The sequence below is a fragment of the Lissotriton helveticus genome, chromosome 4_1 (assembly GCF_964261635.1).
Source record: "Lissotriton helveticus chromosome 4_1, aLisHel1.1, whole genome shotgun sequence".
Classification (NCBI taxonomy): Eukaryota; Metazoa; Chordata; class Amphibia; order Caudata; family Salamandridae; genus Lissotriton; species Lissotriton helveticus.
The window spans coordinates 1,085,845,315-1,085,869,661 of NC_136063.1; the positions used below are offsets into that span (position 1 = coordinate 1,085,845,315).

At 45.3% G+C, this 24,347-nt stretch overlaps 1 protein-coding gene across 2 annotated transcripts in view; it reads left to right on the forward strand.

Annotated features, from left to right (window-relative positions):
• SLC9A3 (solute carrier family 9 member A3) overlaps nucleotides 1-24,347 on the forward strand; it is a 1,113,267-nt gene that overhangs the window by 394,579 nt on the left and 694,341 nt on the right. Inside the window, exon 1 of one of the 2 annotated variants that reach the window (XM_078687679.1) lies at nucleotides 16,203-16,350. The exons of the other annotated variant lie outside the window; for it this stretch is intronic. Coding sequence (XP_078543805.1) covers nucleotides 16,203-16,350 — 148 coding nt within the window. Of the gene's footprint in view, nucleotides 1-16,202; nucleotides 16,351-24,347 lie in introns of those variants that run through there. 2 annotated transcript variants of the gene reach the window in all.

A 24,347-nucleotide genomic window follows, 5' to 3' on the forward strand; every position in this document is an offset into this window, starting at 1 on the left:
TAAAACACTACTAGTGGCAGACACAGAACTACTGTTGTAATGAGAGAAGGAGGGTAAAAGTGGAGACCATACAGTGTCTGTGACTAAAGAGCTGACAGAAAACATGCAGCTGTGGGCGATTATCGGCTCTCCCAGGCTCGGTGTGTGGTTGGTTCTCACTCCTTTGCCCCCCTCTGAGCGGAGCTCTCTGAAATAACGATTCACACGTTGTGAAGAGGTTTCAAGTATTGTATTGTAAGAAATCTGTTAAAATATCTGTGCCACATTAAGAGTGAAAATCATGCAATTTGCTTAGGTTAGCATGAACACACTCTTGGCAGTAGACATCATGAAGAAACTGTAAGCCATGTGATTCCTCTGGCCAGGGTTGCCAAGCAGACTGCTGAGAAGCCTTTTGCAGCTTTCAATGAACTCAGCCAATGAAAGTGTAGCGCCGCAGGCCTTGTTTTCCTGCACATACCATGAAAAGTAACATGTTTTTTCACAAAAGGACAACTTGCCCTGGCAATCCACACCAGGCGCTGTCCCTAGACTAGATAGATACTGATATGACCCTAGCAAGAATCGCTCTCATTCGCCGGTCATACACAGAGAACGCTCATAATAATACAAGACCCACTGAAGTTTCCTTTCTCTGGCCAACCAGGCAGAAACATTTCTTTTGGCACCTTTCCAGTGGTATTCGTTGCCAGTTTCACAGTGTGGTGCTTCCGTCCGTGTTTAAATTTCTCTCTCATTCGTTTTGGCTAAAGCCCTCCATTCTTCTTCAGGGTGGGTCCCATTGCACCTTACAGGGTGGCGGGAGTGCTCTGTCCTGAGTTCAGACGGCCCCCACTTTCTATCAGCCCTTGATGTCGGTTTAAGATTTGCCCAAAGAATTACGGCCGCACTTGCGCTGTCCTGAAATCGAGGTCAGACCGTGAAGTGCAAATGGAACGAATCCTGGAACAGTTTCAGCTTTTGAACAGGCGCCCCCGCAACTAGGAGAGGGGCGCCCTTAGTTGCACCTTGTGGTGCGGCACCTGCCAATTGCAGCGCTGCACCAAGCCGCTCCTCTCCTGAATACCGGGGTTGCCCCTCGAAACTACCCCCTGCCCTATTCACAAGCAGGCTACAACATTGCTTGCGGGAACTTAAAAGCTTGTTTCTTGATCGATATTTAAAAAAAAATGTATAACACGAGCCGCCTCTCTCCTGAATACAGGCACAGACCCCCCAACGCGACCGGAAGCCACCAATACCGCTGCCTATACCACCCGATCTAAAAGCGCAGCACTATGCAGACCGAACTCCATAGTTGTGCGCGGCGCAAAGAACGAAGCATGTGCCCCACATATGGCAGCGGGACACCGTGCAACTCAATATCTTACCTATGGCCTAAATACGCGATACCACTCAATACCGATAACCCTCAATACCTTACTGATAACCTAACTACTAAAATGCACCATTATAAAGGCGACGCACTGCGCCCAGGCCTGTTCGATGGAGAGTTGGCACCAATGGAGCCACTGTGCCCTTGGTGAAGTTCCATCAGGAAAGAGGGCGCCTGTCTCGAGACGGCAGCGGGCAGTGTGCGAGGAGAGCGAGAGACCGTGAGTGGTGCACGCACGCTTGTGTTGCTCATAGCCCCAAGCACTCTATCACCTGCCTTCTGCACAACAAAAAGCAACCGGCCAGCGGTCGATAAGAACAAACAAGCGCAGGCACGCTAATTAAAACAAGCGCATGCGCCTCGCGCTAAAAGTAAAAAAAAAAAGTTTGCCGAGGAGAGGAGGAGTAGGCAGCAGGGGGAGGGAATAGAGGAGGGGGCCTGTGCCTGTTTCCCTTGCAGAAACGAACAGGAACCATCTGTTAATTACAAACAGATGGTTTCAAAGCTTGCTCCTGTAAGGGAATCGCCAAACGTGTATGTGTTGCCATTCAAAGCAAAGCAATGCGTGGACTTTTTTGGCAGAAAAAGGGCCTCGATTACTAAAGGTCTCCTCCTATTCATCGCATGCGCGCTGCATAGGCGAGACCTAAAAAATAAATGGTCAATTGATGCCGCTTCCTGTGATGACACTTCTTGTGATGCTCGCAAAAACAAAAGGAGATACCCTTGAGATCCACTTGGGACAGGGTGAGATATTACAAAACAACAACAGTCCCTCCACTAGACACACAATGTCACTATTAGCACTTTTATAATTTTGAAGCATAAAATGCCTCTAGATTAAAGAAAAGAAACAATACAAATGCAAGTACGTCTGTAGAGCCCACACGGATTTAAACAATTCAAAAATAAACAAAAATTACTTAAAAAAACATCAATTTTTATTCTTTATAAAAAGGAGGGATTAGCCTCCACAATTAAAAAACAAAATACATTTAATATACAGAAAAACCATATAGTCGACGCAGCGTTTCGGTGACTTATCGATGTACCTTCTTCAGGACGGTTTTCTACACAAAGAAAATATTTGATTATTTACAGTATATCAACGTACAAATAAATACATTTTATAATACAAAATGAATTACTTTTAAAACCAAGTTTGTCTATTCCTTGAACAGGGGAACACCTTCCACAACTTCTAATTTTCGAAATTTTCTTACAGTACATAAAAAATTATTTTGCAGTACATACAACACAATTTTTTTAATAAAAAATGTTTTCATTCACCAATCATTATGCATTATGAACGATCAAGATCTGAAAAGTTCTATGGCATTCCTATTCGTTTCAGATAGACCAAGCTAACATAAATTCCTTGAACTAATACCCAAAGAATCCAAAGAAACATACCTCTAGTCTTTGCATGTAGATTAGTAATCAATATATAGTTTAAAAAGCAACAATTCTGCGTTATGATTTGCACTGTTGCCGGTTCCCGGTGTTGCAGAGTAAAACACCCTATTAAAGACATAAGAAAGCCACCGCTAGTATCAGTGTGCACAGGTATATTGATATATTTACATAGGTACAACTCATTTTTCGTCCATAATTCCACATACCTGTTGGGTAAAGGTCAAAGTCACATTAAATGATATTCAGTCTAATTTCGCTGGTCACCGCTGGGGTCACGTGGTTTATATTATCGGCCATCTTAGAGCGGGACAAACATGCAGAATAACAACCATGTTTGGAATAGAGATAGGTAAATGGTATTATATTTGTCCAACTTACTATCATTATGTATTGCTATTTCCTAACTCTGAATTGAGGAAAACAAGGGTTGATGTGTATGATAACAAACTCCTAGAGACATTAACACTAATGAGCCTTGCCATTATATTTGCAGACCCTTAATTTATGAAAAGAAGTGGTCAAGACACAGGGAGGTCTCAGAAAAAGTTTTGTAGTATGCGCAATTGTTAAAAGACAAGCACCATAAATACTGGAGATGCCCCAGCAATTTTCTAGTAAGATAAATACAATTTCTCGATTTTCACTTAGTTGCCGATGATCATTAGCTATTTCAGGTGTTAGTATTAATACTAGTTTTTCATCTCTGTCTATTTATCTGTGATGTGCAATATCGACGCTAATCAAATACGGTGACCAGCCCACGTACAGCATTTAATGTGACTTTGACCTTTACCCAACAGGTATGTGGAATTATGGACGAAAAATGAGTTGTACTTATTTAAATATATCAATATACCTGTGCACACTGATACTAGCGGTGGCTTTCTTATGTCTTTGATAGGGTGTTTTATTCTGCAACACCGAGAACCAGCAACAGTGCAAATCATAAAGCAGAATTGGTGCCTTTTAACAGTGGTGTCTCCCCCATTTGGGCGTGGGGTGTCGCCCCACTGCGTTCTCGCGGTGTGAGAAGGCAGAAACATAAACGGTAATTACTACCATTTATGTTTCTGCTTCTCGCACTGCAAGAAAGCAGAAGTGCGTGGTTGAGGGTGGGCGGTCCTGCTCGAGGGCAGTGGGAGTGGCTTGCCCTTGTTGTGCATATGGACTGTTTGGGCAGCCTGAGGCCGCCCAAACAGTAGGTATGTAGAACAGTGGGCAAGCCACTCCTCCCTGCCCTCGAGGAGGACCGCCTACTCTCCCTTTTCTCTATGTGTGCTGACAGAGAAAATTACCCAGGTGGGGCGCAGCCTCACCAATCACAACGCTGTCCTTGCAGTGTTGTGATTGGCAGATGAGAGGGAGGGGGTTGCCTTTCATGATGACGAGTAGAGCTGCAGCCGGAATTTGAAAACGTAGGACCGGACGGCGGGAAGCTGAGGTGGTGCAGGAAGGTACGTTTTTAAAACATTTTTTTGACCTTTACTGTAAAACTGACCTTTGCAGTGGGTTCGTGGTCTTTACCTCCAGTTCTTTCCATACACATTTTTGAGGCTTTCTTTATTAACCTATTTCTGCCGGTGCCTGGTGCCAGCCGCTGGCACTGGGCCTGGAGCCCGGACCCTGTGCCAGGATCAGACTCTGGGCCTTCTGCCGTCTGGAGCCCCTGGTTAGAAAGGGGGCTTAAATCAAGCTGTTTGATTTGTTTGGGGGCGATGTGGGGGTGGAGGCGTAGGGGGGCTCAGGGGGTGCGCATCATCTTGACATCAGATCAGCACAGTGCAATTTCTTAACTTTATTTCCTTGGCCTGAACCCCCAGTCTGCCTATGTCATACAAGATGCTCTCTGGCCCGGAAGTGATTTCTGTAAGTGGAGGAGCGCAGGGTTTTCAACGTGCTTCAAGCTGACGCTTAGGTTTTAAAACATGGAAACTTAGGCAAGGAGAGGTGTATGGGGCCCCCAGGTCTCCCCATCTTCAATGAATGAGTGAATGAATGAGGACACTTGCGGCTGCTTCAGCAAAAAGCGCAAACTACGGTGCAGACCTCGGACAGCGCAGAACAAACCTCATTCTTGTAGCACTACCGTAACCGGTTAAATATGCACTGCCACCCCTGGCCTTGGATAACAGGTGCACATTACAAGCCAGGGCCATGGCTCCTGTCTGTCGGAGGCTGCTTTCAGGCACTGACTGTGCACAATATAATTGCAACAGGTTTCTGATAGCACTATCATAGCAGAGATGTCACTCACGGACTGCCTGCATGCGCAGTGTGCACGAAAATATTACATCACAGGCCTTGGATAGGAGTCTATTTGCAGGTGCATTGTACAAAATCATTGAACTTGAGCGGGAGAGGTCACCCTCGCCACCTCCTCGTCCCCTGTGGTATCTCCCTCTCTCTGCCACCCCCGGCGGCTCCGCATGTGATGGTGCTGCTCGCGGTGACATCACTTAGAATGCCACCGCGACCAGCGTTCCAAGGCGAGCGCCGGGGACACTCTGAGGCGACAGGAGTTCGAGAGGCTGTGGCTGAGGTCACGGCAGTGTATGCTTTAAAATAAATGGCATTTGGAGTTCATCACCCTGTGTTCGGATCTTCCTTTTGGTGAACACTACACTGGCGACGAGGGTTAAAAGCCCGTGACCTCAACACGCAAAGGAAGGTGATCGGGACTGCAGCTGCTGAAACGAAGGATCAAGGTTCACAGCTGAGAATCTTGAATGGAAGCAGGCGTCGTTGTGAGCCTCCAGTCTAAGCGACGAATAACGGAGACCCGAGAGAACTGCTCTGACCTGCAAACAAAGTAAGGTGACTTCCTTTCGTGCCTCAGCGCGCACCCTAGCAGCACTTCGAAGGTCTGCCTGACTCTAGCGCAGCATTCATACGCGCTGAAACTGACAAGAATTTAATGTACATCAGCCTGGCTGACGGGGAGGAAATTATCCCTAAAGGAACTGTTTAAGACATTGGCGCAAGCTCCGCACGAGCCTCCTGTCACATTTTTCTTTCTCTCTGAAGTAAAGGCTGTGATCGCGCGTCCCCCACCTACACGCTATTTAACAAGCGGTTGGCATAAACACCACAGGGGCGCGTGAAATCCTTTCTGACTCCGGTCTTCCGCCCTCGTGTTGTGCGACCTTATGTGACTCTTGACATCTCACTAGGGCAGCGTTGCATGTTGTCGCCATTGGGGCGAGTATTAACCTTGCCTTCTTTGATGTACCCTCATAGTGGAGTGTGACACTTGGCATACTGATAAGGGAAGTTCTCACTGGGCAGCGTATGAAGTGAGGAGTATAGGAACTGAAGTGCTCTCCTGTAACGAAGCAGTTTGGATTGTCATTGACGCGTATTTACCAGCGCTGCGAGGAAGAAGAAGGGGCTTTGGCTGCTGTGAGGAACGTGGTAAAACACCCAGAGACCTTTGGGAGCGCGACGTGGAAAGGGAAAGGAGCCTACGAGCGCAGCAGGACAGGGTTCTTTGTCAGAATAATCCTAGCCTCTTGCCTGCATGACTGTGGGGCAGTTGGCAGCGCAGTGTGTACAGTGGAAAAACATCAGTTGAGCATGAGACCATGTTGATTGGAGTACTGTCCTGACATTTTGCACAAAGGAAACACCACTGTCTCAGAACTTTACAGCATATTATTGTATTTTCGAGGGGCAGATTTTATCTTTCTGCATATGTGAGTTAGAAATTGGAGGTGCGCAGGGGTGGGTAGGCACTTCCTCTCCTGTGTAAAGGTTCTCACTGGTAGCTCACCCTTTTCTGTAGTCACTGTTAATTGGCCTACCTTCAGGTTCCCACTGTACGCTGTTAGTTATACGGAGGGTAGGTGCATTTTTAAGTATAAAAGTTTCCCTCTGCTGATTGTGAATTAAATATGCAAAGTGTGACCCCTCCACCTTTCTTTTTGTCTAGCCCAGGAGATCCCACCATCCTGTGGAAAAAATGGAAAAAGGTGTTCCTCAATTACGCTACTGTTTGTGGGCCCAACTTAGGTCTTGAAAGGAAGGTTGCATTACTAGCCTATTATTTGGGCGCTGAGGGAGGGGAAGTCCTGGACCATCTGCCGGATTTAGGGGCACAGGAGGCAAGAGGTCTGAATGAATTTGAAATTAGTCTCAAGAAGTTAGATTTGCACTACCTCCCCAAGACCAGCACCATAATGGAGAGGTACCATTTTGGCAAGAGGGCACAAAAGGAGGGGGAGTCTATAGAAGATTTTGTGTCTGAGTTGAGGAAGTTAGCTGCAACGTGCAATTTTGGGGGAGCAAGCGAGGAGAGGATAAGGGACCAGTTTGTTTTGACCTGCAGGATGGAGCGTGTACGTGAGGAGCTATGGCTTAAGGATGACCCACCTTTGAGAGAGGTCCTAATCATAGCTAAGCAGGTTGAGCACATGTTACAGTGCGTCAAGGAGATTAAGCAAGATGCAGGGGAGAAGAAGAATGACGAAAGGACCAATGTCAGTGAGGTAGTGACTGAAAGCGAGACTGTGTCGGTAGTTAAAGGCCAGAAGGCAGTGGGCAAGGAGCAGAAGGAAGGCAGGCCGGGAGGGTCTTACAAGGGTACCTGCTACAGGTGTGGAAAGCAAGGGCACCTGGCCAACGACAAGGAGTGTCCCGCCCTCAGGTTCACGTGTAACAAGTGTGGTAAGAAGGGCCATTTTAAGCAATACTGCAAGAGTGGGCAGGGGGCCAGTAGGCAGAGTAGGGACAGAACAAATGTGGTGAGCGACGAATTTGTGGTGCAAATACAAGAGTTGAAGGCGCCAGGTCCCAGAAATCCCTTGTGTGAAGAAGTTACAGCACAGGTAGAAGTGGAACAAGTTGAAAGTCCCAAGGACACCATAAAAGTTGGGAATGTTGAGATAGACGCATTGTTTGACTCTTGTTCTCGTATAACTATCATTAATGCAAATGAGTTCTCACGTGTGTCTAAAGGCAGAATAATCTTGAGGAGGTTAGACCTGAGACCAGGAGGGTATGCGGGGCGCCCCATCTCCATGAAAGGGTACTTCCTAAGCAAGATTGAGTACAGAAACAGGTCTACTGTCTCAAAGGTATATGTGTCCACGGTAGGTGATAACATTTTAGGGTGGCGTGCACAAAAGGGGTTAGGGGTGTACCTCAATCCCAACAGTAATCCCCAAATTTTGATACAGGAGATACAGGAGGGTGAGGCTAATTTCACAAGAGAATTTGAAGAAGTATTCAGAGAAGGGCTTGGGTGTTTGAAGAACTACTGCCACAAAATCAAATTGAAGAAGGATGCCAAGCCCGTTGTAGCAAAAGTCAGAAGACTCCCCATAGCTATTCAGGAGGAGGTCAGATCTGAGCTTGAAAAACTGTGCAAGGCAGGAGTTATCGAACCTGTAGAAGCGACCGAATGGTTGGCGCCCATCGTGGCAGCGAAGAAAAAGGATGGGTCAGTCCGGCTCTGCATTGATTTGAGGGCACTCAATAAAGAGGTCGTCGTTGACCGATACCCCTTGCCGAACATCACCCAAATGATGAGCATGCTTGAGGGTGCCAAGGTGTTTTCCACCCTCGATCTCACCTCGGCCTATTTCCAGATAAAACTTCACGAGGAGTCTCAAGAACTCACTGCTTTTGTGACACCCATGGGCGCTTACAAGTTTAAGAGGATGCCTTTCGGCCTAGTCTCGGCGGCTGCCGTCTTTCAAAGAATCATGGGCAACATCCTAAAGGGCATCCCGGGCGTCATGTGCTACCAGGATGACGTACTGGTGTTCGCAAAAAACCAAGTTGAGCACGATCAGAGACTTAGATGTGTACTGAGGAGGTTTTTGTCCCAGGGCCTTACCGTGAAGAAGGACAAATGCGTTTTTAGCTGTGCCGAGTTGGATTTCCTGGGTCACAAGATTACAGCAGGAGGCATACGTCCTAAGGTCGAGCTTCAAGACACCATTGTGAATTTGTCACCACCCAAGAACAAAGACGAGATCAAATCATTCATGGGGATGCTGGAGTTTTATGGCAAGTTCATCAGAAACCTAGCTGGCAGGACTTACGCCATCAGGCGGTTACTGAAGAAAGAAAGCGAGTTCAAATGGAGCCAAGACTGCCAGAGCGAATTCGAGGATGTAAGGAGAGCTCTTGCAGAAGCCCCTAGTTTGAAGTCCTACATTCCCGGCCGGACAACGATCCTCACCACTGATGCAAGTGCAAAAGGGTTGGGAGCGGTTCTCTCCCAGAAAGGTGTGGAAGGAGAAGAAACGGTGGCCTTCGCCTCAAGGTCACTCCAAAAATCTGAAAACAACTACTCGGTCATTGAGAAGGAAGCATTGGCGGTATCCTGGGCAGTAGGCAAATTCAGAGACTTCCTGTGGGGTACGCAGTTCACCCTCCGAACCGACCACAAACCGTTGGTAGAAGTGTTCAGCAAGAAGGGTTTGGATGCCATCTCCAGTAGGATAAGGCGTTGGGTGGTCAGTCTCCAGGAGTACACCTTCAATGTCGAGTATGTTCCGGGAACACAAAACCTTGCAGCCGACTGTCTGTCCAGGCTTGTCAGTGAAAAAGAAGCGAGTGAAATACTAGACAAAACAGATGAAGATGAAGAAGGATTCATGGTTGAGAATGTCTGCACCATCCAGAAGGCGTTGGGTGAAGAAACGTGGAGAAAGGCACAAGATGAGGACAAGACCATGGAAGAAGTTTGCAGAAGGGTGAGAGGCGGATGGAAGCACGAGGACAAACGTGTTGAAGACCTGCGGCCCTTCCAGGCTGTAAAGGATGAGTTAACCATTGTCGATGGATGCCTGTTCAGGGGAACTAGACTTGTCCCACCAGCTAGTGTGAGAGACGACCTGGTCGAGATAGCTCACGAAGGGCACTTGGGAATCACTAAAACCAAGCAAAGACTCAGGGAGAGCTATTGGTGGCCGAACATGGACCTGATCACGGAAAGAAGAATCAGGGGGTGCATCCCGTGCTGCAATAGTGACAAGGTCTTGAAGCAACAGACACCACCCATGGTGTGTAGGCCGCCCCCGTCTGGACCTTGGGACGAGTTGGCTTTGGACATTTTGGGCCCGTTGTCCGGGGAACTGCGGACACCTTACATCTTGGTGCTCGTGGATCTGTACTCTCGTTGGCCGGAAATAAAACTCGTCAATGAAGTCACAACAAAAACCGTCATCGGATTTTTGCAGGAAGTATTTATCCGTGAGGGGCTCCCCAGCAACATCCTCACCGACAACGGGGTGCAACTATGCTCGAAAGAGATGGAGGACTTCCTGAGTGAAAGAGGCATCAGACATAAGCGATGCGCTTTGTACCACCCAGAAACCAATGGCATGGTCGAGCGTTTTAATAAAACCATCAAGGAGAGTATCCAGCTGGCCAAGGCCAATGGCATAAGTTGGAAAGAGGAGGTGTGGAGGCGTCTGGAGGCATACAGGTTCACGCCACATCAGTCGACAGGCGTCACCCCGTTCGAACTGCTCCGCGCAAGGACACCCAACACTAAGCTTACCCCGGGGTGGATGGAATGGCACAAGGGGTGGTCGGACCGAGCCAGAGAAAGGGACAGTCTGAGGAGGCAAGAACAAGCCATGAAGGTGAGAAAGGAAGGTTACGACCAACGCAAGGCCACACGGGAGGTTGGTTTCAAAGTAGGAGATGACATCAAAATCAGAGCTCCCACAGGGAAGGCATGCTGGTCAGACTACAGCAGTCCCACCAAGATCACAAAACTTTTCAAGAATGCAGTCAAAACCCAAGAAGGGAAAATATGGAACCTGGGGAGGGTTGTAAAGTACCACCCTCCAGCAGAAGGCCTTGAAGGTGCAAGGGGGAGGGAGAGTGGTCCTAGTCTGGATAGCGGTTTCGCAAGTAGGAGGCCGTCAGGCGTCCCTCTCCCAGGTCTCAGGTCTAACAGGAGAGTGATCAGACCTCCCAGGCATTTCAACCAATATGTAATGATGTAACCTATGACATTGCTGCCTAATGTAAGCTGTAAGCCTTTCCTATATTTCAGGTTCCTGTTTTTGGTTCTACCTAATGTTTTCTGTTTCTGCGGGGAAGGGGGATGTGTGGTATCTCCCTCTCTCTGCCACCCCCGGCGGCTCCGCATGTGATGGTGCTGCTCGCGGTGACATCACTTAGAATGCCACCGCGACCAGCGTTCCAAGGCGAGCGCCGGGGACACTCTGAGGCGACAGGAGTTCGAGAGGCTGTGGCTGAGGTCACGGCAGTGTATGCTTTAAAATAAATGGCATTTGGAGTTCATCACCCTGTGTTCGGATCTTCCTTTTGGTGAACACTACATCCCCCTCACAAGGCCTGTTCGATAATGCTGGAGACAGGGTTGAGGAGCTACGGCGAAGGCTCCTTCCACAGGCGCTGGAGAGAAAGTAAAGAAAAAAACCTGGACTGTGACATCTAGTCATGCATGGGCATTAGAAACATGGCATGTCTGTGAAATATCTAAACTTGTGTTTCTGAATGCTTGGTGTGCTGTTTGACAATACTTCTATGCTGCTCCATCAGCAGTTGTTAGTTTTGTACTTTATTTCTAGCACTTGGACAATCATTCCTCCAGCTGCTGCTGTCCATGCGGCATCCTTGTGCACGTGCACTTCGAGCAACCAAAGTCGTGGCCAGTGCAACTAAGGCGATGTTCACGTGGATAAACAGAATCCCGCCAATCGGTTGGTGCATCATTATATGTAGAATAAAGTCATTAAAAGTGTCCGCATATACAGCCAATGGGTTCCAGGTTTTTAGAGTATGCATGACGGTCAGTTTGAGTCCGGCATTATGATGTCATAAGATTGTGTGGATTTGTGAGTAGAGTTATGGAGAAAGTAAATAGAACATTGTGATGTCAGAGTGAGAGAAAACCAGACAGGTCATTGCTTTGTCAGAGGGTCATGGAACAGAACATTGGGGTGTCAGGGTTAGAGCAAATGGCAAGGGGCATTGTGATGTCAGAGGGTGGAGAGACATGTGATGTGACGAGAACATTGTGCTGTCCAACCGTGATGGGTCATGGAACAGAACATTGTGCTGTCAGGGTTATAGGAAACGAGACAGGGCATTGTAATGTCAGAGGGTGATAGGTTATGGAGACAGGGCATTCTGAATGGGTCATGGAACAGAATATTGTGATTTCAGAGGGTTATGGGTCGTGGAACAGACCATAGTGGTGTCGAAGTTATAGTAAACGAAACACAGTATTGTGATATCAGAGGGTTATGGTCATGTGAACAGAACATGGGATGCCAGGGTTATAGCAAATGACAAAGGGCATTGCGTTGTTACAGGGTGGTGAGTCATGATGTGAAGAGAACATTGTGATGTCCAAGGATGATGGGTCATGTAACAGAACATTGTGGTGTCAGGGTTATTGGAAACAAGACAGATATTGTGATGTCAGAGGGTTATGAGTCATGTGAACTTAACATAGTGTTTTTGGGGTTATGGGAAACAAGAAAATGCCTTGTGATGTCAGAGGGTTATGGCACTCTGGTTTAGATGGTGTACTGTGGCTCATTTAATCAATCTTGTTTAGGAATGAGCATTGTTTTTATTCTGCAATTAAGATTTTGCTAAACCTTTAATTTTCAAAGTGCAGTGCGTGCCTGTGGTGTTTGTGTGTTTGCATGTGTGTGTGTGAGAGAGAGAGAGTGTGGAGAGAGAAACATTTTATTTTTTCAGCGATATGTATGCTCCATCACAGTAGGGGTTCTGGTGACAAAGTACACGAAGACAGCTTTTTGTATTTGTTATACTGCATGTTTATTTCAGGTGCTATTAGCTGTAATAATGTACGTGTCTTCCGCATAATAATGTTTATTGAAAACAGTATGTGAAACACTGGACAGTGCGGTTTGGTTGCAATTAGTAACAATACCAACATGTTCAGTTGTGTTAGTCACAAGGTGGAGTTTTTCTGAATACTTTGAGAAACCCATCTGTAGAAGATGGAGCATTTTAGGCAGGCCTTTGTCACTGAGCACTTGAAATTTTGTTCTTATTGGGGGCAGTAAAACCACAGAAGACAGGATGCCTAATCTGACAGCGTCATTGTGCAGGTCAGGCGCAGCACTTTGTTCAGCCACTCATTGGTATTAACATTGGCGAGGTGAAAGTGGACATCTGCAAATTAGTCAAGAGGGTTTTTATGTGACTTCAAATTTGCTTGGAAATGCAACATTTGTCCACTCTTTCATCATAATTTTCTCGGGGGATGTTCGGGCTCGCTCGCTACGCTCACTTGCTACGGTGCAGTATGACAATCATTTTATGCCTCACCAGTTTCAAATGTCTCCAGCCGCCACTGCCTTTTAAACTATATATTGATTACTAGTCTCCATGCAAAGACTAGAGGTATATCTGAAACAAATAGGAATGCAATAGAACTTTTCGGACCTTAATCATTCATAATGCATAATAATTGGCGAATGAAACTATTTTTTATTTTAAAAAATTGTGTTGTATTTACTGCAAAATAATTTTTTATGAACTCTAAGAAAATTTCGAAAACTAGAAGTTGTGGAAGGTGTTCTCATGTTCAAGGAATGGACAAACTTGGTTTTAAATGTAATTAATTTCGTATTAAAAATTGTATTTATTTGTACGTCGTTACACTGTAGCGCCTCTAAATAATTCAAATATTTTCTTTGTATAGAAAACCGTCCTGAAGAAGGTGTTACATCGATAAAATCACCAAAACGCTGCCTCGACTATCTGGTTTTTCTGTATATTAAATGTATTAAATGTATTTTGTATTTAAATTGTGGAGGCTAATCCTTCCTTTTTATATAGAATAAAAACTGATGTTTATTTAAGTAATTTTTGTTTCCTTTTGAATTGTTTAAATCCGTGTGGGCTCTACAGACGTACTTGCATTTGTATTGTTTCTTTTCTTTAATCTAGAGGTATTTTATGCTGCAAAATTATATAAGTGCTAATAGTGACATTGTGTGTCTAGTGGAGGGACTGTTGTTGTTTTGTAACTTCTTGTGACGCTACATCTTGTAGGTGTCTCACATGTTCCTATTATTCCCGGGGGCCCACAAATCCTAGAACCAGTTCTGCCGAACACACAACAGTAGGCCTGGGTGGAGTTTGTGGCGTTCTACTCAGTGGAATTCTGCGAACTGCAGCAAAAACTCAGCCATGCTCCGTGGAGTTCTTTCAGTGGCGAAGCTCAGCCATGCTCCGTGGAGTTCCTTCAGTGGCGAAGTCTATTAAGTTGTTTGGCTCGCACTTACTTTAATCGCAGGGAGCATGCCCCACGCTGTAAATTCAGGCGAATGGTCCTCCGCGTCACGCAAGAGGGCCCTTCTGCTTTCAACTGCTCGAGTAGACATTCTACTTGAGCAGCAGCTTACTCAACACGAGCAGCAGATTTCTCAAAGTGAGCCGTTGCGACCCACCGTGATGGTCCGTGTTGAGAAATCTCGCTGGGAGGTGTAGTGTGTGGCTTTCTCTTTCGAGCACTCGCCATCTTAACATTGGCGAGCCGTGCAAGAGAAAAACCTCCGCTCTTAGGGTAACCAGATTCCCAAAACAAACAAAGAAACGAGACAGGTCATAAACATAGAAGTAGGACTACCGTTTACACTGGTGACTGGCTGTATCTCAGTACAGGCAGTGACCTCTGACTCCAGTGAGCATGGTCATGCTGGCAGTTCGGACACGCTGTTGCCTCGATGGCTGGCAACCACGGCCCGTGGAGGGAGTTTCGGTGGGGCGGGGCGGGAGAGGGGCAGGGTGGGGGTGCTAAAAACCGGAGTATGGATAATTGAAGGTAAGTAAACAATTTAATTAATAAAACGAATTTCGTAGCGCACCCTGCATCACATTTTGCGATGCAGGGCGCGCTACGAAATTCGTTTTATTAATTAAACTGTTTACTTACCTTCAATTATCCATACTCCGGTGTTTAGCACCCCCTCCCCCGCCCCGCCTCTCAGCCCCACCGAAACTCCCTCCATGGGCCGTGGCTGGTGGCTGGCATGATCACATTCTTGCTGCATTGTAGAAAGAGAAGGGAAATCCAGAGAGAAAATATCTCTCCTTAAAGGATTTTCCTTCCCACAACAATCTCATCTGGATTAACATCACGCCGCAACATCTCCAGTAGTGAGAAGTGAGCATGCGCATTTCTTTTTAACACCAGTGTGTACTTAGCCACTACTCAAAAACTGGGACACCTCTGTGCTCATCCCAGCCACTATCCAAAAACGAGACATTTACTCAGTTTGGAGGAAAGTGTCAGAACACGGGACACTTTACGAAAAAACACGCCCATCTGGGGAAAACCAGGACGTCTGGTCACACTAGCTCTGCGTCATTTGATGACATTTTGCAGAACTCTGAAGGCCGGAAGAGTAGGCAAAACTCAGCAAACTTCGCCGGCGGATTGCAATTCATCCTCCACCCCCACAGAAGAGGGATTAAACCTATGGATTCTTTTCTGGGTTACATTGTAACCTATTCGCAGGGTTAGATTGGGATTAAAAATTGGCCCGGGCATGCAAAAAAAAAAAATCGGCCACATCTGCATAATGTCTTTGCTCAAATCACAGCTTCGGCGTAATTTTATTGAAAAAAAAAGGGGTGTGTAAAAAAACGAAATGCACGCATTAGTTTACACTGGTGAAACACACCTGAAAACAGGGGAGGCCACTTCTGCTCATGCCCCCAGCCCTGCTCATCTCCTCAGACACCCACTGGGCCGCTGGCTGTATTCGAACAACAGAGACCCCCCCCCCCCCCACCACCACCCCAAAAAAAAGCAGCCCACAGCTGGAACTCAGACATCGGCCCCTCGAGTATCCCCGTTACCAATTCAGCGCAGCCTATACGGTGGTGCTAAAAGGTGAAAGTTTAGTAGTCAACTTCGGGTTAGTATTCAATTCATATATGAACATATTGTCTGGCTAAGAAGTAATGGCAAAACTCTAGATTCGAAGATAAAAGAGAATATGTACGAACGCGTGTAGTTTGAAACACTTTTCAAACACTAACAGATCCGCCCGCTGTTTCCTCTGTCGGTGAGAGGTGAGCATATAGCGCATCGAGTCCCACGGCCATGCTGTGCGAGGGACACACCACTGATGGGCATTGCCTCCCACTTCCTTCCCTCAGAAATACCTACCCCCGCAGGGGTTGAGGGCGGAGCCTCGGGGTGTCTCTCTGGGAGGTCAGGTGTTGGGAAAAAACGCCCCCGCCCCAAACACACCTGCTGTCCCATAAATGCTCTGCAAGCAGCGAGTGGGGCATTGGAATTGTGATCGCCATATCACATACATGCAACATCGAAGGCACTGAGCTTCAACGCAGTCCTGCCGAGAGCCGTTGCTGCCCGGTAGAGCCAGCTGAGAGCTGTCTCCTTCAGGGCGGAACAAAGCAGAAGTTATCGATGGAGCAGGACAGGAGCTCCGGGGAGGAGCACCCCGCCGTCGCTCACGGACCGCCCAGCCTGGACATTGTCACCTTCAAGTGGCACCATGTGCAGGAGCCCTACATCATCGCTCTCTGGATACTGGTGGCCAGTCTGGGAAAGATCGGTGAGTGCGATAAAGGACAAAAGTGGATGCACAGTAATAATGATGTATAGACACCTATTCAGTCCCACCCATCACCACACTTTTGTAGTTACAGCTGCTCCACACTATTGGTGCTTGTCCCGTGAGACCTGGAATATTTCATTCAGTTCAAGGTGAAGGGAGGCGCAATAAGCTCAGGCAGCAGGTTCGACTGCAGCCCATGTTCATGGTTGAGAGGGAACATTTCTACCGCAAGCTTCGATCTATAATATATTTGCGAGTTTATACGGCTATTCGTAGGACGAAACGTTTCATAGGAATTAAAGGGTTTGCTTTTCAACGTGTACGGTTTTGCAGATGTGCTTGTTTCAAACTCGAATACACACAACAAGCATACAAGTACCATACACTGATGGTCATTCCATAAAAAGCTTATACCTGGATGCATGCGTTTTCCATTCCTTGTTCGAGGCACTTTGTAAACACTTTACAAGAACGTCGTTAAAGTGTTTGAAATTAGCTTACTAATACAACGCCACATGCACACATGTTAGCACAAAGAGGATATGGCCTAACGGCCAGATTTGCCGACTTTGGAGCTGGGGAACAAGGTTCGAGCCTCGTCGTGGGTTCAACATCCTGTGATTCTGGTCAAATCATTTAATCACCCTGTGCCTACCAAAAAATAAGAATAATGAACGTGTTCTTGTGTAAGGTAACTGGTGCTCACGTAGCACGGCAATACCTTCGGATCGAGATCAGCTATATAAATCCACCAAAAAGATAAGCACTTGCTGGGATTTCATTGCGCACCTCCTCTCTTACTTTGAACCAAACTATACTCTTCTGTGTCTGAAAATGACAAGAAAACCATGTCGTGTGTCCCTGTTGTAGAAACGCTTAAAACAACTCTCCAGTACCATGCCTTTGAAATGTAGGGATTGCAGATCTTACATGAAAGCAAACAGAGCAATAAATTGCACATCCCGAACTTTTAATCACACAAAATCGCGCCCAAGACTCTGTTAAAAATCTGATTATCGTTATTCAAGAATGTTTTTGGAAGAATATTTGGCCTTCTTGGTGCAAAAGCATTTGATAAAAGTCTCCCACTATCGTCATGTTTCCTTAAATATCGAATGTTAGATAGGCAGCTATGAATAATGGGGGCTTATTACTCTTGCATTTATCTATACAAGAGTAATATGCTACTAAAAATAAAGAACCGCAATATCCTGGAAATAGCAAACACTATTAGAGAATGTAAGAATAAGTAAAACATGTGAAGTATGAACAGAAATTAAATTGCTAACATGGATTGCCTTAACAATCTTAACATTGATTATTAAGAAATCGATCCGTGTTTTTGTTTGTAGATATACAGGGTCTAATAGCGACCCGTTTCAATGTCTATATTTAATACCTACCGGTCCCCAGAACTAGAACTAGAGGGGCCCGGCTCACTTAAAGCCCTGGAGGCATATTATGTATGCACTGCATTTTCCTGGGTTGTGCTGGGCGCAGCAATCCAGGAAAATGCACCTCATTATGGTGAATGTGCTGTCCAGAGGGCAGCTGTGAACTCCCGCTGAGGGGGGGGGGGGGGGGGCAGAGCATGCAGGTGAAAAATGGAGCAGCGGTTTTGAAGCCACTCCGTGTCTTCACTGTGCAGGCGGCAACACGCCTGCACTTTTAAAGGGGGTTAGAAATCCCCATGCAGCTGTGTGCAGTCAGGGACTGCAACCACCTGCAAGTGGATGTCTGTGGGGTCTATGGGAGTTCTTTTCCCCCAGCCAGAGGGCTGCAATCAGGGAGTGCGCTGACAGTGTGCCACCTTTTTGGAGGTGCACTGTCAGCGCGCCTCCTGAGAGCTTCTTTGCCTCTGCGCACGTGTCTGTGATACAGTGCGGGTGCAGAGGCAAAGGGATTACCTCATTTGCATGGGGCCACACCCCAGGTAAATGAGGGAACGCCCTCTTGAGGAAGCGCTGGCGCTGTTTGTGGGGTATGCTCTCTGGGGCACTTTGGCATTACACAAGGGGACACGCAAGGGTCGGCGGCCCCTTCTTTAATACTAAAGTGCCCAGGGGGCGCGCAAAGCAGGCTCAAATACCCATTGGCACCTGATGTAATACAGCCTTTGGAGAGCATACCCCACTTTTAAAAGTCACAGGTGGTACTATCAAGGGGACTGGTCCACCGAGAAAATGATTTGTTGCACATATTTTGTTGCTTGACCTAGTATCCTGCAAGACATTTTCTGCTCAAACCAGTCATCAACAGCAAAAAAAATGACAACATTTCCTGTTGCCTGATTTTTTTACATGTTATATAGTTTATGTGAAATTGTGTGAACTAAGTAAATTACTTGAGTGTAATAGAACATTTTGCAATGGTCTGAGTGACCCAAAACCCAGTATGAGGTTACTCTGTGTTCCTCAGAACCTGGGTTAATTTCAAAACATGAAAAATAATGATTCTGACGAATCGAATTTACGTAAGTACAACAAGTTTCAAGTAGTCTGTGATAATGGATCAACCAATCAAACATTGTGCTTTCAAAGAGCCGGACATACATAAAGAAATTTAACATATACAAAATGGATACTCAAAACGATTGGTTATGTTCATATGTGCTCAGAAAGTTAGTTTTCAATCAAGAAGCAGCAAAACTCGATAAGGAGCACAGGGTAAGGAAAGTAATTTTACAAAAGAGGTTTGCATGAAGAGCAGAAGAAATCTCAATGAGAACGAATCTTCATTTATTTGTAATACAGTATTATCCTCACAAAAGTCTGCAAATGCTTGAGTTAATCCATTAGCACAGTCCGGTAATTTCACAGTAGCTCATAGATGTGGTACAGTCAGAAGTGACATTTATGTTTCGATCCCAAATGAGTGTGTGGCCTAAAATCATTCAGTGGGATCTTGCTCAAGACATTGTGAAGAGGCACCCTAATGCAGGAGTCGAATAATTCATCTTGCAGTCAGTGAGCTCAATCTTTTTTTAAGCGGGGGGAAATAGGTGTATTTCGAGGTGCCTCTGTGTCTGAAATGTATAAGGCAGACTCCTGGACAGGTCCTTCTTTCTTTATGCTTCTTTCTAATCTTCAAGTAGGTGAGGATGAGGATCTAAACGTTGTTCAAAGTATCATCTTCTGTTTCTGCACATTGAACATTATTTGAGAATATGAAGGTTGTGTTGCTGATTATTGACATGTCATCCTTTAGGTTTTAAATATGTTTTTTCAGTATTTTTGTTTACAGTGTTTATGTTATCGCTTTTTTTACATTGTATCATTGTAATTTTAAAACTCTGTATCATTGAGCCCTGCAAAAAATAAGTAATATTTTCATAACTATCCATCTACAGTTACTTCACTGTTGAATTACATTTTTATAATAACAAAGAAATTAGTTTAAAGTGCAGCAACACTTGAAAGTCTGAGCTTATGAAATACAACTTACTTCTATATAAATTACCTTACTTTTACATATATACCTTCCATGATCTTTTTATATCTTTATATTTTTTAATTTACTCCTAATTCAGCATCTTGAATACAATACTGTATATCTCACCCTATACCTCTCTCAATATATCGTCTACCTCCACTCTCTGACTCATCCCAAACCCCAATCTACTACTATGATCGCCAAAATAACCATTTCTAGACTCTACTCTCCTCCACCCCCTCCTTGCATCATCTCATCCCTCTTTTACTATTCAGATCTCCCAAACAAGCTTTTCTAAACCCTTCCCGTTTACTCTTACACCCTTCCCTCTAATCATCCCAAACCTCCTCCTGCTGCTATGATCTCCAAATAAGCACTTTCTAGAACCTTTCCTCTTCTATCCCTCCACTATCCTTTTCAATACAACTAACAGACTAACATGTCCACCGCTCAAATTATTTTCATATTTCCCTATACTAATTCACCACTAATCCTGTTTAGGTTCAGGAGTAGCGTGCTACTCACCGAAAAAGCATTCTGATGCCACATCAGTGGTACCAAGTGCTATATAAATGCAAACCCTTCCCTCTTTTATCCCTTCACTATACTTTTTCAATCCAACTAACAGATTGACATGTCTACACTCAAATAAATTTAATATTTCCCTATACTAATTTACCACTAATTCTTTTTGGGTTCCAGAGTAGCGTACTACTCGCTGAAAAGCACTTTGACGCCTCATCAGGGGGTCTCAAGCGCTATATAAATGCAAACCTGTGAGAAAGTGCCCTCTTTCTGCATGGTTGCCTCCACTTTTTGCTGAATAGAGAGTAAGGTGCTATCTAACTTTACCTCTGCTTACCTTTGGGGATCCACTGGACTCTGTGCACACTATACCTCATTGCGGTATAGTATATACTGAGCCAGCTTCCTACAAAACCCTTCCTTCTTCTATCCCTTCACTATCCTTTTTCCATCCAACTAACAGACTGACATGACCAGCGGTCAAATTAATTTCAAATTTCCCTATATTAGTTTACCACTAATGATTTTTGGGTTCCCAAGTAGCATGCCACTCGCTGAAAAGCGCTCCAACGCCTCATCAGGGGTACCAAGCGCTAACCCGTCTCTCTTCTATCACTCCACTATCCTTTTCCAATCCAAATATTAGACTCACATGTCCACCGCTAAAATGTATTTCCTATTTCCCTATACTAATTCATAACCAATCCTTTTTGGCTTCATGATTAGCGTGCTACTCGCTGAAAAGTGCTTTGACGCTCGTCAAGGGTAGTAAGCACTATATAAATGCAAATACAATTACTATATATATATATATATATATATATATATATATATATATATATATTCACTAAAAAAACATAGGTTATAGACCATATATAGTTAGGAATTAGCATTTAAAAAACTTTATTTTACTCACACAAAACCATTGAAATTCCATATATAGTTAGTTGCACTAACTATATATCGCGCACCCGCAATCCACTGCTGATGATGTCACAAATTACATCATTCATGACATGGTCAGTGACATCACTGATGACATCACTGATGACATCTCAAATGACATCACTGATGACAACATCCAGTGACTGTATGTTTCTGTAAAGTTAAAATATGTCTTACATATTGAAGAATGAGTGGATGTATAAGTGTCTGGATGAAGGATTTAGTAGGTGCATGACTGACTGTATAAGTGAGTGATTAAATGTGTCTCACTGAGTGCATGGGTTAGTGACTAAACTGTTTTAAATTGTGCATCATTGTGTCTGTTGTTCTGTAATCTGATGCATGTGTTGATCATTAACTATATGACTAACTCTATGGGTTATTGATTGCTTGCCCAAGTATTTGTATGGGAGACTGAGTGTGTGTGGGTGTCTGGGAGGTGTATGACTCTGTGCATAGATGTGTGAGCAGTTGATTCACTAGATGTATGGGTTCAAAAGTGCATGTGGAAACAGCTGTATGGGCGGTTGACTGTGTGCATGAGTGTATTGGTGAGTGAATGGATATCTCAGTGCTACATGTCAAAGTAAGTACATATGTAAAACACAGTACATGTGAGAGTTGACATATATAAATAACTGTGCATAAGAGCCAGTGAATGTGTGAGTGGCTGTATGGATCATTGTGAACTTGTATCAGGGATTGTATAACAGACTAAATATGTGTTAGTATATGTTTTGATAAGTAAGGTGTGTATAACTATATAGTTGAGGAAATGGAGGTGTGATTGATTCTTTGCAAGACTGACTAGGTGTGTGAGTAACTCCATGGATGAGTGACAGTCTGTGAATGTCTGTTTACACTGAGTGTATCTAAGGTTATATTAGAGTCTGAAGAGGTTCATCGTATCATCACATGAATGATGTCATCAGTGATGTGATCAGTAATGTCAAATGAGATGTCATCAGTGATGTCATCAGTGATGTCATTTGAGATGTCATCAGTGATGTCATCAGTGATGTCACTGACCATGTCATGAATGATGTAATATGTGACATCATCAGCAGTGGATTGCGGGTGCGCGATATATAGTTAGTGCAACTAACTATATATGGAATTTCAATGGTTTTTTGTGAGTAAAATAAAGTTTTTTAAATGCTAATTCCTAACTATATATGGTCTATAACCTATGTTTTTTTAGTGAATTTTCAAGGTTTTTTAAATGCTAATTCCTAACTATATATGGTCTCTAACCTATGGTTTTTTCAGTGAATTTCAATGGTTTTTTAATAGCAAATATCATAAGCTGTCGAATGTCAAGTACGTGGTAAGTAAAAACATTTTCGTGTTTATGCACACTGATCTGCTTTGAATGCTGCCCCCCCTCATTTCTATTAGGAGTACTCTCTCTTTGCAGATAGTGAAGGGTAGTTAACGCAGGCCTTTGCCCCCGTTGTAATCCGTCGTGCCTGCTTCTCTCTCCATTTGATTGATTGTTATCCAAGCATTTACTGTTTTAGAATTGGTTCTCTTTGGTTCATTCTCTATTTACAAACAAGCACAGAGTCGCAATACTCTGTTTAGTCTTTGCAGATAGTGAAAAATCGTGTAAAAAAACAAAAGGGATCGAGCAAAATCAGTAGGCCACTAATGGGATCTCTTTTTGACCTCGCTAAAATGGAAACATTAGGAACAACCCCTCATGAGAAATACGAAACTAGTGAGATGAACTGAACTCCACACCATGATGGCTGCAAGACAGCTCGGCTCCGCCACCCACCCCGCCCAAAATAACGATAAACTCTATGCAAATATTACAAATATATACAACACACCAGCAAAGTAACAGGGTAAAACATTTTATTAAATAACTATTTACATAACTATTTTATACTTTTTGTTGCCCGATCCGGCTAGCTCAATCGATCGAGCATGAAACTCATGCACTCTGATAGTTCAAAGTTTTGAGGAGTGCTTGTTAGACTGTCTGAAGCTTATTTGCACCTGCTACAGCTTCACTATTCTCAATGTAGGTGGGGGCTGTTTGAGGACGTGACTGCATTTGAAAACAATGTGATGCGGTGCCTCCCTGAAACGCTTGACGGAGGCCCCCGAGGGACGGTGTGATGGCGCGGACTCGGAGGGGGCGCTTGGCTCCGGCCCCCTCCCCAAGTCGTGTTGCCCTGGTGTGGCCTGAGATCGCCCCCGACATAGGTAGCCGGCTCCCGGGGTTAAGCGGAACTTTTTGCCTTTTGGTGACTCTTCCATTCTGGACCTTGTCCCACAATCCGTTTGACCTGAAGACACGCTGTAGTGGGGCGCCCCTTTACCGTTTCAGTTGCCATTCCGCCCGCTTTTGCTACACTGTGCCTCTTCCACTATTCAGCTGTTTACCGCCCGCTCTTGCGACTACAGCGTTTCGCTCACCATGTAGTTGAGTTGCTCCCGCTCTTGCGGTGCAGCGATAGGCGGCTGCCACAGGACTCTCAAAATGGCGTCCGGCTCTTCAGATTTGGGCGTGGTCCACTAAAATGGCCCTGCGACACCTTGGAACTCGGACGCTTGTCTGCTAGGGCTTGGGCTCCATTCTCGAAAGCGTCCCCTCAGCCTTGAAGATTCTACAAAAGTCTTGGGGGCCCCCGACTCCCGCAGGCTTCTGGTGGGGAGCGGCTGCCATGATTGCTCGTGGAATGGCCACGACGGAGCTACGAGATGGTGGTGCTCTCATGCTGACGCCAGCTTCAGTCTGAAACATCCAGAAACACTGTAGACTACCAATTCGATCAGTTCCGGTAGCGCCCCAACGTGACCCGGTAGAGAAGAACTTGCCCTCCCCTCTTTGACTGATGGTTCTTGTTGCCTGTCCCTTCTGTTGTCATTTAACAGAACTATTTAGCCTGCTGAAAGGGGTTGTGTTCCGACCGCTGGTTGGTGGAGACATTTTGACTATATTCTGGACCTGCGTTGTCGCGTAATGCGTCATATGACGCGCTGCGTTAGCGCATCCGGAAGTGCTCCGATGCGCGAAGCGCAGCTTCCCGGAAGCGATCCAGGGCGCGCAGCGCGTAACGTAAGCATAACAGGTCATGTGA